This window comes from Vanacampus margaritifer, chromosome 12 (assembly GCF_051991255.1).
Source record: "Vanacampus margaritifer isolate UIUO_Vmar chromosome 12, RoL_Vmar_1.0, whole genome shotgun sequence".
NCBI classification, from domain to species: domain Eukaryota; kingdom Metazoa; phylum Chordata; class Actinopteri; order Syngnathiformes; family Syngnathidae; genus Vanacampus; species Vanacampus margaritifer.
The window spans coordinates 13495326-13509006 of NC_135443.1; the positions used below are offsets into that span (position 1 = coordinate 13495326).

At 41.5% G+C, this 13681-nt stretch overlaps 1 protein-coding gene across 1 annotated transcript; it reads right to left on the reverse strand.

Annotated features, from left to right (window-relative positions):
• Positions 1-447: 447 nt before the first annotated feature.
• opn6a (opsin 6, group member a) lies at positions 448-6375 on the reverse strand. Its single transcript, XM_077581117.1, has 6 exons — positions 6157-6375; positions 5674-5879; positions 3631-3730; positions 2756-2860; positions 2457-2680; positions 448-1057 (listed from the first exon to the last, which is right to left on the reverse strand). Exons 1-6 carry the CDS (start codon positions 6293-6295, stop codon positions 587-589), a joined length of 1245 nt encoding a protein of 414 aa, XP_077437243.1. The 5' UTR covers positions 6296-6375; the 3' UTR covers positions 448-586.
• Between the last annotated feature and the right edge of the window lie 7306 nt (positions 6376-13681).

The window sequence follows — 13681 nt, forward strand, 5'->3', positions numbered from 1 at the left end:
TTCTAATATTTTCGTGACCTCATTTAGCTACACGAGTCAAGATATGGGGAGAATGATTACCATTACATTATATGATAGTTTTCAGTTCTGAGCATGAGACTGGACACTTTTATACAAAGACAGTGTTAATAAAAGCTTCTATTTCTACCCACACAGTCTGGCATCCCTCTGAGAATGCGGGATGTAGGAAGTACGTTAGCATAAGGAGCCGGGGGCACCATGTGCGTGAGTGCCATCACATACTTAGGATGAGTTGGAGACAGTTTCCAGATGTGTTGGTGCCACTGAGCAACTTTTAAACGGTTTAGACCGGTGAACATTGTAGTCCGACAAAGTTTTGTGCTTACAATTTTATGGGAACAATATGGTCATTTTCAGTTCTTACTAGCATGTACAAATCCAAATTAGAGGCGAATGCTAGTTAGAATGATTAAAGACAACACAACGTGACCCTTCAGACAGAAAATAATTTATTGAAAGTAGTAGCACATTTTACATCCTTTATTAAGATGAGTAAGAGCAAAAAATAGAAAATGTTTAATCCCTCATAATTCAAGTGTGGTTTCAAGTAGAATGACTCAGTCTTTTAAAGTCGGTCACAGCAATACTCTGATGTTTCAATATGAGAGGGCAGATTAATATGGAAGATCTCTTGTGTGTGAGATGGGGGAGTAGGTGGAGGACTATTGACCCCCGAGTCACTGTCATGATTGTATTGCATCATTTCCTTTACTGTGTATTTGGCTTCCAGTACCTGGACAGGAAGTGGTGCGGATGGGGGCTTCGCCTCCGCCTTAAGCTTGATGTTTTTAAAGCGTTGCAGACGGATCACATCCCTGTTTTCCCCTAAGCACGGCAGGAGGGTGCACACGTCCTTGCGGAATTTGGAGCTCATGCCGAAATAGATGAGCGGGTTGTAGAAACTGGCCGACTTGGCGAAGAGGCGGGTGATGATGCTGGTTGTGCTTGGCACATGGAAGCCCCAGGCTGACCACATGGACACGACTGCGTACGGTGACCAGGCCATGATGAAAGCTGTGCAAATTACAATGGAAATCTGGAGAGAGGAACATGAGGTCACAATAGTCAGGATTACAAGAAGACGATGACAAAACATTGATTGTAAAATTTACAGTAAGATAGATGAAGTCATTTCCAGAAAAAAAATGTGTGTGAATGCTGAAGTACTGAATGGGGAAAAAACATAGAAACGAATGGTAATGAATGATTTGGACTAATATTAAATACTATTGTACAATATAGAATGATCTTGAACACTAGTGGTGAAATCCATTCATTGAATGATGTGGAATGATATTGATTATAATTATATGAAATTAGGTGAAATGATTAGGTGAAAATGTGTGATTTTTGGTATGTGGGAATTGAAGTGAATTGAATTATATGGAATTAGGTGAAATTATATTAAAATGAATGGATTTTAAATAGGAATAATAAAACCTAAACTTTAACCCTAACCCGAATCCTTCCCTCGAAATGATTGAGGAATTCTAATGGTCAAAAATGTGCACTATTTAGTGAGAAATGTGGCATGTTTGTTATGTGGTAATTGAATGTGTAAAAAATGAATGAGACGAACATTTTGAATTTCAAATGGGAGTGAATTGTTGAATGCCTCATTGGAAATGAAAGGGGAGTTTTGGGGTGAAACATTTTGAATTCTGGAAAAATAATAGCCCACAAAGCGTGAATTTTTGAAACAAGATGAAGTTGGACTGCTTTTAATTAGTCGTGAAATGTAGAAGTAGTTGAATGACGAAATGAAGAAAATATAATTTGTGTGAATGATTTTAGCATGCTTTTAGCATTCACACAATGAAGTGAGTACCAGGTAACTCCCTCTCTAATGGCCAGCAGGGGGAGACTGTATAGGACAATTGAGTGAAAGAACACTCAGGCCATGTCCACACAAACGTGCATCCATTTTGTATACTGCTTACACTTAATATGTTACTATGTAACCTGGAGCCTAACTCAACTGACTTTGGGCAAAATGCCAATCACACGGCACAAACAAACATTCTCATTCACAATCACACCTTTTGAACACATGAGGATTCTTGAAGCATGTTTTTTGAATGTGTGAGAAAACCCACACAAGCACGGGGAGAACATGCAAACGTGACACAAGAAGGCCGGAGGCAGATGTGATAACCATCCACATAAACAATTGTGTCGCAAAATGTAAGTAGATTTTGGGAGTTAAAAACTGGTTTGTATTATTTGTATAATGTTACAACTATGTTCAAGGTTAACATTCGGGCCTAAGATATAGTTCACATATGAATCCAATTTTCCATGCTTCCACCATTGTTTTTCTTTTAAAAATGTCTGTCTCTTATGCTTAAAGTCTTACGTGCTTCTAAATTATTTTCAGTTAAGTACACCTCTGCAGAACATTCTATCCTTATTAACATAAAAAAAAAAATGCATACCCTTGTAACGTCTCGCTCCACCTTCCTTTGGCGGCCGGTGAGGTAACCTTCGGCTGACATGGCGTTAGTGCTTTTGACAGTGTTGATGATGGAAATGTAGCAGGAGAGCATGATCATGACAGGGATGAAGAAGCAGAAGATGAGAATGGAGATGATGTAAGACTTGTGGATAGTGGAATAATTGGCTTTGGACCAGTCCACCTCACAGGTTCCATATCCTCGATCTGAAACGTCATACGTGTCATTTTGATCATACCAAGTCCACGATCTTTGAAGTTAAGTATCCTGCTTCTACAGACCTGTGTAACTGCCCCAGCCCAACAATGGCGCAATGGACCAAAACGCTGCTCCGGTCCAGATGCAGATCAGTGATATTGCAATGGTGTTCATGCTGATGCAGCAACCTATAAAAAAAAGATGAACCATATTAATAATGCAATGAATTATCACTTGACCTTTCCTCCACGTATGTAAGACTGAAGGTAAATCAGATAAATGACAAATAACAGACTTAACGAGGACGAATTCTTGCTTTGTTTTTCAATTCCAGAAAGTGACAATAAGCGAGCAAGTAGTTTCTTTCTCATGATAACAACCTCTGCAAACACAGGAACATGAAAAAAGACCTCTATTGACTTGGTACGCGCAGCTTTGTGTTCTTAGGAAGAAAACCACTTCTCCATTCTAGGCTCACTTATCATAAGTCAATAAGCCACTGATATACAGTAAAGTTTGCAGTACCTTTGTTGATGTTGCTTTGTTGCTATGTGTTACAAGGCAGCGGCTCGGCGAGTACAGTTTCAACCCAAAAGCAAGAAAATGCTTGGGAACTACACTCACAGTTATGCACATTAAATGTTAGCCCACATATACCACAGATGTAACCACCAATTTTAAAGGACAGATTTGTCTTTTATGAACGACCATAAACGTGCTGCACGATTAAAACATTCGCCGGCATCACATAAACTCGAAAATAGAAACTGTCACTTTAAGGAACTTAATTACATGTTGGCATGTGGAATCACAGGGGACAAGTGGTGGTTGTTTCCACTGCTGAAGTTGGTATTAAGGCTTTATTAGCCCCCCTGTCTCAGGCAGGCACTAGTGGAATGTGAAGATTGCACTGTGGACATGGGTGAGAAGCTAGTTTGGTGTGGGAGCAGAATCAGACCTTTGTTGGGGTGGCATCCCTTGATGTATCTGGTGACACTGATTACGGTCAAAGTGTTGATGCTCGCCAGTCCAAACAGCAATGTGAAGAAACCGTCCACCTGGCAAAGATGGGTAGATGAATGAATTTTTGTGATGATTTTGTGGGCGCGATACAAAATACCAAAGAAGATCCAGTAGATGGTGCTGTGGTGAAAAAAGCTCGAAGCTGATGACCGGTGATGAAGACGAAATAAAAATTGCATTCCTGATGCTCTTCACGAATTGCATTTTTAGTATATTTAATTGTTACTCAAAAGCATATAACTGATAAAAAAGTGATGACGCCTACAGTGACACTGGAGTAAAGTGTATATTCTTTGTTTGTCATTTATATACCTTTCTTTTTGTAACAAGACTTAAGAACGGTGCTTGTTTTTTATTTGACTCACCAAAAAGCCATATAAAACGTAAAACGTTATGTGCATAGCAGGGCCCGACTGATATAGTTTGGATTTTTGGAGGACGATGCTGATTCCGATATTTGGAAGAATAAAATTTTGATAAACGATTAATTCTAAAAATGTATACTGGATAAAAGATTTTTTTTTGGTTCCCTCAATGCTTACAACTAGGGACGGGCGAGTGCCAATACCAAGTATCTTTATCGGTGCCGATCACGAGCCTTATGTTAAGGTACTCACAACGGTGACCTCTTGAATGTCTTTTTTAAATCGTCCGATTTTTGTTGATTTTAATTAAAGAGCTAATATCATCAGGTTAAATCGGTCAATTAATCGGTTGGGGCTTAATAGTTGGTCCCGTCACTGCTGTCGGAACTGAAAATTCTGGCATGAAAATACCAAATGGTCATTACAGCTGTTTGAAGTCAAAAATGACTTTGGAGGCATACTTTTCTAAAAATATGTCAAATTAAAATTCTTAAATAATTGTTTTAGTGCAGTTTTTGCAACATATCTTCAGTGTGTGTCTTCAGTTTTGCTGTCTCAGTGTAGTTTGAGTTTTGATTTTTTTTAAATTTCTATCAGTCCATTGTTTGGAAAGACAACTGTTTGATTATCTTTTAATCCCAGCTCTGCTTAAAAAGAATGATACTACTTTGAGTCTGTCTGGCTTTGGCTGTGCACCCCCGGCGCTCCCTGCTGTGCCATGCAGGTGACGTGAACCGTTTGAGGGTTCTTACTTGATCCCTTTCTTGATCTTTCTTACTTCTAATCCTATTACTGTCCGTGATCACGTTTCCTTCACCCTCACATTGTGCACATCCGACATGTCTGATTTCACGTGTGACATTAAGTCATTGAAATCTTATTAGGTCGCTGCAGTATTCAAATTGTGTATGCACCCTGATTGTAGAATGACAGAAATAAATCAGGTCGCACTCGCAAGCGTTCATGTCCCATCACGCTCCTTGTTGTAACCGACTAATGCCTCTCACATGCCTGTGTCTTTCACCTTTTTTATTCCCGTCGCTGAGCCTTGTCCTCTCGCACTCTCAGTGAAACAAAGAACGAGGCTCAGCAATACAAATTTTTCTCCGTCACAGTTGAATGTATACCAGATGAGATCACGCCATATGATTCCAGGGCTTCATGCTTCAGCGTGTCCTAGATATGCTATATTGACTGATCCCCAGACATAATAATGACTTAATTGCAAATAATGTCTAGGAATGCTATGCAACAAATCCTCAGCATCTTTGATGTGTTTTTCCCATTTGGTTGTTAACAGTTGACATTGTGGCCGGAGAGTTCCCTCGTGTACAAGCCTCCACGTTTGGTAATCTTATTACAGATTTAACCTTCAGCACACATGCATGCAGCTACAGTACGTGCGTAATCCCTTTCACGCACACACGTTCACCTGTGTGGCCAGTGCCACTCTACTCAAAGACCGATTCCTTTAATTTACTTCATTAGTTGGGATTGGTGAAATGAAGAAAGCAGATGCATGCACGTGTCACCACTTAAGAACATGATCGTGTAAGTGAGCTCAATTAACAGAGGTAACAAATGACTTTTTGTTTTGGGAGTGATCCTTTTACCTGACAAGTCCAAATCCAGGAGATTAGAAAACCATCATCCTTGAAGATATTGAATATTTCCAGAATTCCTCGGGAGTAACCAAATACTGAGATGCTAGCATCCGAAATGGCAAGATTTAAAGTGAGGAAATCTGTCGGCTGTAGAGATGCCCGTTGTCGGTACAGGACAAACATCACAAGGCTGTTTCCAAACCAGGACAGCCATCCTGTCAAAGGAAAAATTGGAATCATATGATTATTGGTGGAGTCGCATTGCACAGTGGAGTTAAAGATCATTCATTAAAATGTACAAAAACCTTCTTACGGCACTCTGATTTTAAGATTAAAGTCACCTTTATATCACAATGCCCCATTGGAGAAGACAGCAAATCGCATCTTATTGCTGTATCTTTCAAATGCACGCAAAATTTACGACACTACTCATTGGAAACCAAATTCTCAAAATCAAATTTTAAGCACTGTATTAAGTAACAAGTGACCTACCTAAGACCAGCAGGTAGATTCCAATGATGGTCTCTCCATGTTCGGACAGCGGAGGCTCTGAATGCAGATTACTCAGGTTGTTATTCCTCCATGGAATATTGACAACCTTCATCGGAAAACCCTTCAGTGTTATTTCCATGGCCTGAGCGTCGATGCCAAGGCATGAATTCTAGCTGCGCTCTCTTCTCCTTCTACCGGACACTACTGTGATCCTCCAGTCGAGACGACCGCTCAGTTGGTTTTAAATCCAGCTTAGACGCGGCCACTAATACCTCAGCGCTCACTGTCCCCATCATTGTAAAGCTAATCCTAGTTATTTGTTAATAAAACTAAGCAGATAGACGTTTTGGGGGGAAATCCACGTCGAGTGGGAATAATGGTCTGGACAATCACCAGGATTCTTTTTACAGACAATATTATATGTCAAACGTTCTCAGAGTAGAGGAAACAAGTGAAAGGATTCTAGTCACCATTATTCTGCATCCAGAATGTTCTTCTTGGGAAAAAAAGAGTTTTCATTTTTGGAATATATCAGCAATTATTTATTCACGTTGTTTGAAACAAAGATCAAAATAACAAGCAAATAGAATTATGGATGGAGAGATGAATTATGACCCACATTTGGAAAGGTAGCGACTCATGGTGTCCTTGAGCAAGGCACCCGACCTCTTAGTCTCCTTGCATGCCTGCATGTGTCTGGTTGGGTTCACTGTGTGGTGTGCAACAATATCCAATTTACTTAATTTATAATGTTGTGAAGGCTGAAAGCCTATTCTAATCTATTTTTCATTCCGCCCAATATTTTGACATGCATCTCCTTCCGCAAAATGCATTACATTGACATCATTCAAATTTTAACATATTCAAAAAATTCACACCATGGGCGCTAGTACTTTTCTTATTCTAATTATGCACAATTTTCCCAAAATTCAACATTTTCTCCCAAAAATTCCCCATTCATTGCCAATGAGGAAGAGATTCCCACACATTTTATTTGTTCCCAATGACACATTCATTATTAAACATTTACATAATTTCCATTTGAAATTTAAACCATTAAGCTTGAGAACAGTTTTTAACTTCACTGACCAAAATTGTTACCATTAAAATACCCACAAAAACAATTACTTTCTCATTCCCATTTCCCAATGACACTTTTAACAGGTTTGCGTTCCCCATTTGAAATTCAAAATGTTCATCTTATTCAATTTACATGCCAAAAATTATGATTTACCAAAAGTTCAACATTTTCCCAAATAAAGTTTTTACCCCCAAAAAATCACTATGTATTCTCAGAGACACATTCAACAAAACAGATTCACGTTCGCATACCAAATTGTAAATCTCCAGCTCATTCAATTCTTGTTGGAAATTATTTTCAATATGCCAAAATGTTCACGTTCATTTATTCCCAATGACACATAAAAAAAAAAACATTCTATATCTTTCAATTGTATTCATTTTTTTTTCAACATTCAAAATCATTCCACTTTTCAATCGTTTTTCATTCAGCATTTCAGCCTTCACACACAGTTTCTCGAGCTAGAAATTTCAAATGTCTAATTAAATTTACAATAAATACAATAGGCGGCACGGTGGATGACTGGTTAGTACGTCCGCCTCCCAGTGCACAGGACGCGAGATCGAGTCTGTGTTTCGGCCTTCCTGGGTGGAGTTTCCATGTTCTCCCTGTGCTTGCATGGGTTTTCTCCGGGTACTCCGGTTTCCTCCCACATTCCAAAGACATGCATGTCAGGTTAATTGGACTCTCCAAGTTGTCCGTGATTGTGGATGTTTTTTTGTCTTCTATGAATGATTGCGATTGGCTGGCAACCAGTTCAGGGTGTACCCCGCCTACTGCCCAAAGCCAGCTGGGATAGGCTCCAGCACCCCCGTGAATTTTGTGAGGACAAGCGGTTAAGAAGATGGATAAATACAATATAGACTTTATTTCTAAGACGTGATGGAGTTAAGAGTGGAACTTTGTGATCTGTGTGTGTATTTAATAGAGTTGGAGCCAGCAGCAAAGACAGAAAAATTAACTCAGTACCTGCCAAACCTAACTTCCCAACATAACGTGCAGGTTATTTGGATTAACCAGGAGGAGCAATATCAGTGATTAAACTCTTAAGACAAATCCATGCAAGCAGCTTCCCTCTGTTTGAAGTCCTACTACACTACAAGGACGCCATCCTGCAGCTGGCCCTGCTGGCTCTGCTCTCGGACGTGACAGCGGTGTAGGATCCTCTCATGTTACTCGAGACGAGCAAGCAGCTGTTCCCTCAGCTGAACCCACACGACCACGCAACAACACAGATTCTAAAGAGGGGTACTGGAAAAAAAACATCTTGTCACTTTACATCATCCGAACAAGGAGGAATTCATTAACAGAACTGCTGAACAAAGGTCCCGCACTGTGTTGTGTGGTCTGGCAGTAATTTCAGTCCTGTCCAAGCCATTAGGAAAAGCCTTTTTTTTTCATAGCATAGAGCACATCTGTTTTCCTCAAGAGAGGTGAAATCATTTCCACTCGACAATGTTAATGTGTCCGATGGCTTACGTCGCACTTGTGTGGCTGCCAGAAAAGAGGAATGTAATGCTCACAGATCATCAAATTGATTAGCTGCATCAGAAAAGAGAAACCATACAGTAGGGGGTGGTTTTGGTCATTTCTCAAACTTCCCCGCCACCTCCTGCTCCCTTCTCATAGTCGCAAAAGAGGTAACCCGAGGTGCCCGCCCCAGTCGCTCTGTGTTGAAGTCACAGTGTGCACCTTGTTCCACTCTCCTGACCGCCACAGAGTCACTCTGGCCCTCAGGATGTGGACGGGAAGGCCGCTGCTGCTGCCAGACGCCTCGGAGCTTCCGAAGTCCCCTCCATCAAATCCTTTCTTTGAGCTGCTGGGCCGTCGGGCCGAGAAAGAGAGAGAGATGGAGCTAAGAGGAAAGTGAACCTCTGACCCGAGCTGTCACCCATCCAGCAGCAAACACAAGAGCCCAGTCATCACTCGGCCCACGCCTTCAACCGAGAGACGTAGCGTGACAAACAAGCTCTGCACTGAGCAGTGTGTGTGTGTGAAGCGCCACAGAACCACAGAATTTGTCTGATTCCTTGGAGGAACGAGCCTTCCAGTTAAAATAATGTTATATACTCTCTCGGGATGCTCTGTGGTGCGAAGGGGGTTTTTTTTGGTGGGGGAGGGGGAGGAATGGTAAAATTGTTACTGGATGTTGTTAAAGATGCTAACACTAACCCTAACCTGTTGGAGAGATGCTGGTTCTGGTCCTGTGAGGCTCTTGAGCAAGGCACTTACACTTAAACAGCTCAGGGACAGCTTTGTATGAGGCAGTTTTTATTGACTTAATCATTGTCAAAGTAAAATTACTTATTTAAAAAAAAAAAAACGTTTTAATCAAAAAGGCACATATTTTGTTGATGGACATTTTGATTCATAGTTCTAATAAAATGTCTTGTGTCAGTGTTAAAACAATACATGATTTATTTTAATTTGGGTCCACTATTTGAAGGGAAGCCAACTCTAGCCTAAATACGGTATTCTAAAATCCACCTGTTTTTAGTCATCTCAGGGGGCGGCCATTTTGCCACTTGCTGTCGACTGAAAATGGCATTCCAGTTGCTCAGGACTCAAGTAACGACCAATCACGGCTCAGCTTGCAAATGTCACATGACCAAACTCAGAAAACAGGTGAGCCATGATTGGTTGAACCCTGAGCAACTGTGCTGTAATTTCACTTGACAGCAAGTGGCAAAATGGCCGCTCCCTGGGATGGGGGGAAAAAGCTGGTGTTCCACAAATGCAATAGAAATCGAATGCTGTGTTTACACTAGTGGGGGCGCATAGAACATACAGCATTAATGTAAAGACATTTTTTTTGGGTTGACTTCCCCTTTAAAGACTCTAAATTGTCCACTGGCATGAATGTGAGTATGACTTGTTAGTTTTTCTGTGTCTTGCAATTGGCTGACGACCAGTCCATGGTGTGCCCCATTTCTCACTCAAAGTCAGCTATAGACAGGCTTCATCTAATCATACCAGATACTTACGTCTATGTGACAGTATAAATAGCAATTACGTGTCAGTGAAAGTGCGTGTTGCATGTCGGTGCTGAGGGACAGCTGCGACCGAGATTACACTGCCGCTGAACTACAAGGTCGAAGTTCAACAGGGAAAACAGCAATCAGCAGGTGCTGCACATGACTGAAGTATTCTATGCTCTCTGTGTTGTCAGTAGAGAAGACATAGTAATGTTAAAGATCAGGAATATTTTTCGTCTGGATACCAAAAGTGTGCACCAACAGTGAGCCACTGTAACTTTGGGTTGAACATGATTACATTCTCTCTGGTTTACTCTGTCCCCTGAAGTCCGGGATGTGACGTTAAACACAATTTTCCAAATGGAAAATCACAGACATAGATACTATTATGGAGGTGTGTCAAAGGGGTGCAAACTGTGAGGTCAACAAAGTCTCTCTTCACACTGGGACATAGACTCGCTCAAGAGAGCAATACAGAATCTCCTTGAAAAGGTTTACACACTTTTTTTTTTTTATCCTTGTCTCCAAACGAGGCTGGCCCGACACAGAAAGTGCTTGTTCCGAGTCTCCACACAGTGGTATGTCTGTCAATTTGGGGTTGGCCCTTGTACGATGTTGGTAAGGTGTCATTTCATGTCTTTCACAGCATCAAAATAGAATGGCACTCAATGAGTAGCAGATCTCCGCTGAGGTTGAACTGTCAACAAAAGTGACAAAGTGTTTGTTTGCCCATCCATTAGTACAAATGCAGACCACTTCCTGGTTCATTGAGGTTGGGTATAGGACCACACCATTTCTTTGTTAACTCTAGTGGGTTGGAACTCTGCTGACTCCCGGCCAATCGGAGCGGTTCCCCTCTTTCTCTTTCAAATCACAGCGGTCAAGGTGCACACAATGCTTGACATTGCCAATGCAGAAATGGACTTGTTGGGGTCCGAGCATGAGCTTGACGCAAATGCCCACTTTATCATTGTCTTGTTAGGTTACCTTCTGGTTCATGGGGAATGAGGTAAGAGAATGGAAAGGAAACTGTCCCATTATTAACTGGCAAAAATACAAAATAAAATCTTCTCATGATAGTGAAAATTGCAAGGCTGTAGTATCTCTGAATTTGTTAATTAGCAGGCTACTTCCAATATTATCGAGAATGATGTCAATAAGGAAGACACTAGCAATGGCCAAAGGACTTTACCATTTGGATCTATTCTATTCATACATAGTAATGAAAAAAAATGAAACTCAACCTCATTTTTATCTTGATTTATGATTTTAATTGGTTTCAAGAAAACTGGCTACGTAGTATGTACAGAATGTATCCTAAACTAACAATAATCAAAATATCAGTTGCACTTTCATTTGTGCTTTTGCCCTTGAGGAAAATGTGATGATGAACAGAAGTGAAAACAGCCTGGAAATGGTGCTATATTAGCGGTAATTCTTCCTTCCGCACACGGTTCTGAGCGGGTGGTGGACTCATTTCAACAAACATCCAGCTGGCCTATAGGTGAGGATGGCAAAAGGCCAATAACAAAAACCAATAAACCACAACTTCCTGACCCTGGCATGTTCACACCTCAAAGAAGCCGTGGAGTCGTGTCAGATGTTGATGGTGGGCGCCGTCATCACATTTTTGTCATTCACGTTACAGCCGTGCTTGACAAGGTTTCTCCCCAAATGCCTTGCAGTTGATGCAATCAGGATATTACACCGAACATGATATGTTCAGCTCAGCTCCTTTCAAGCTCCCCTTCCGTGCGCGAGGCTCACAGTTCAGGCAATGGCTCAACCTCAAATACAAACAGGCGATTGTTTTTCACTTGCCGGTAAACGTCGAAGCCGCTGCTTTCACGTACTTGAAACTGTGAGCACTGCAGTGTTGGCGGCAGACTAAGTTGCTTGAAATTGCAGGCATTAAAGAAGCACTTTGTGTTTTTGCTTGTACCTGAGACAAATGGGCCTATACTGTTGTCTGGAAATTACTCCTCAGTGGGGAAAGAAAAAGAGAATTGTTAAGAATGTCTCATGTGTGGAGCCCAAGAGGTGAGGTGTGTTGCTTCTGTGGGCCAAAACCACATACAAACATTTATTTGGGCAAGTTTGAAAATTCTCGTCTGTGTATTTTCTTAAGCAGGTTACTTATGTAAGGAGGTCTAATTAGGGGTGGAAAACGTACCTTTCCCCCAGATGTCTGCACACGGCTATTGACACGAGGGGATATTTCACCAAAATATGGAGAGATTTCCTTGCGGAAATGGGATTTTGGGACTAAAACACTCACTACTCAGATGTGGCTGTTTTGCATGTAGCAATATGAACGTCTTGGTCATCCTAGCTGCTAATAACGAAAGCTTTATGAAGAGACGCTGTCCTCTGGATCCTCTTCTCAGACCGTCTGTGGATTGAGGAGATTAGTGACCTGGCTCTTCTACAGCTGCGTGAGCCTGATCGCACCTTGTGACCCCTGCGTTCTTGTGATCACGGTCGCTCAAAGTAATATGTTGTGACACAAGGCTGCCTCTGTCTGCGGTGCGAAAGATTCACCAAGTAAGACCCCTCCAGTCAGGTTCAAAGTCACATCCCGCAAGCATTTCCAATCCGTTTTTAAATCCCCGGCCCCCGTCAACAACACCTCGGATGGCCTGACGTCCCATTGGGGTCGTTGAGCTGACCCGTGTGTGATGGGTGGTTGGAGGGCTACTCCCTCACTTAAATAACGTCGACACAAAGGTGACATACTGACTGCAAGTGTTGACCCATGAGACATGCCTGCGCCTATTTAAGAAGACAACACTTAGTCGCCCTTTAGACCTTTACGTGTATGTGGCCCCTTCAAGATCCTAGTTAAGCCTCCGGATAATTTTTCACTTAACAAATTCCACATAGGGCTTCACAGTGAGCCATGGTTCACACATCTGCCCCGCGGTCAGAGGTTCCAGGAATGAACCTCAGTTTGGACCTTTCGGTGCAGAACTTGCATATTATCTATGTGCTTGTATCGATTTTCTCTGGGAACTTCCATCTTCCAACACATTACAAAATCGTGTATGTATATATGAAGGGATGGTGTTCGTTACTATTGTTAACGTTTGGTAGTAATAATCTTCAGAGGTGGGCATTCTGCCAATACAGATGGAAGGTCCATCAATGTTGGACGCCCGTTTTGTTGATGACAACAAATTGACGGATTAAGTATTGACGAGAGAAGGTTTTCGTGTGTCAATGTAATTGTCAGTAATCGGGTCAGTACCGACTGACAGACTCCCATTTCGCATTTATTGGTACAGCGCAGCCGTATGCCACACACTGTGGCATTTTCGTCGCAGAGACGGAAAATAATGTCTTAGCGAGTGGCAAAGTAAGATGGCTGCCAGAGGCTTCACTTCTCCACAACTTCAGGTTGGGATACTCCCCGAGCCATGCACATACCTGTCAACTTGTACGTTTTATACGTATTTTATACGTTTTTTTA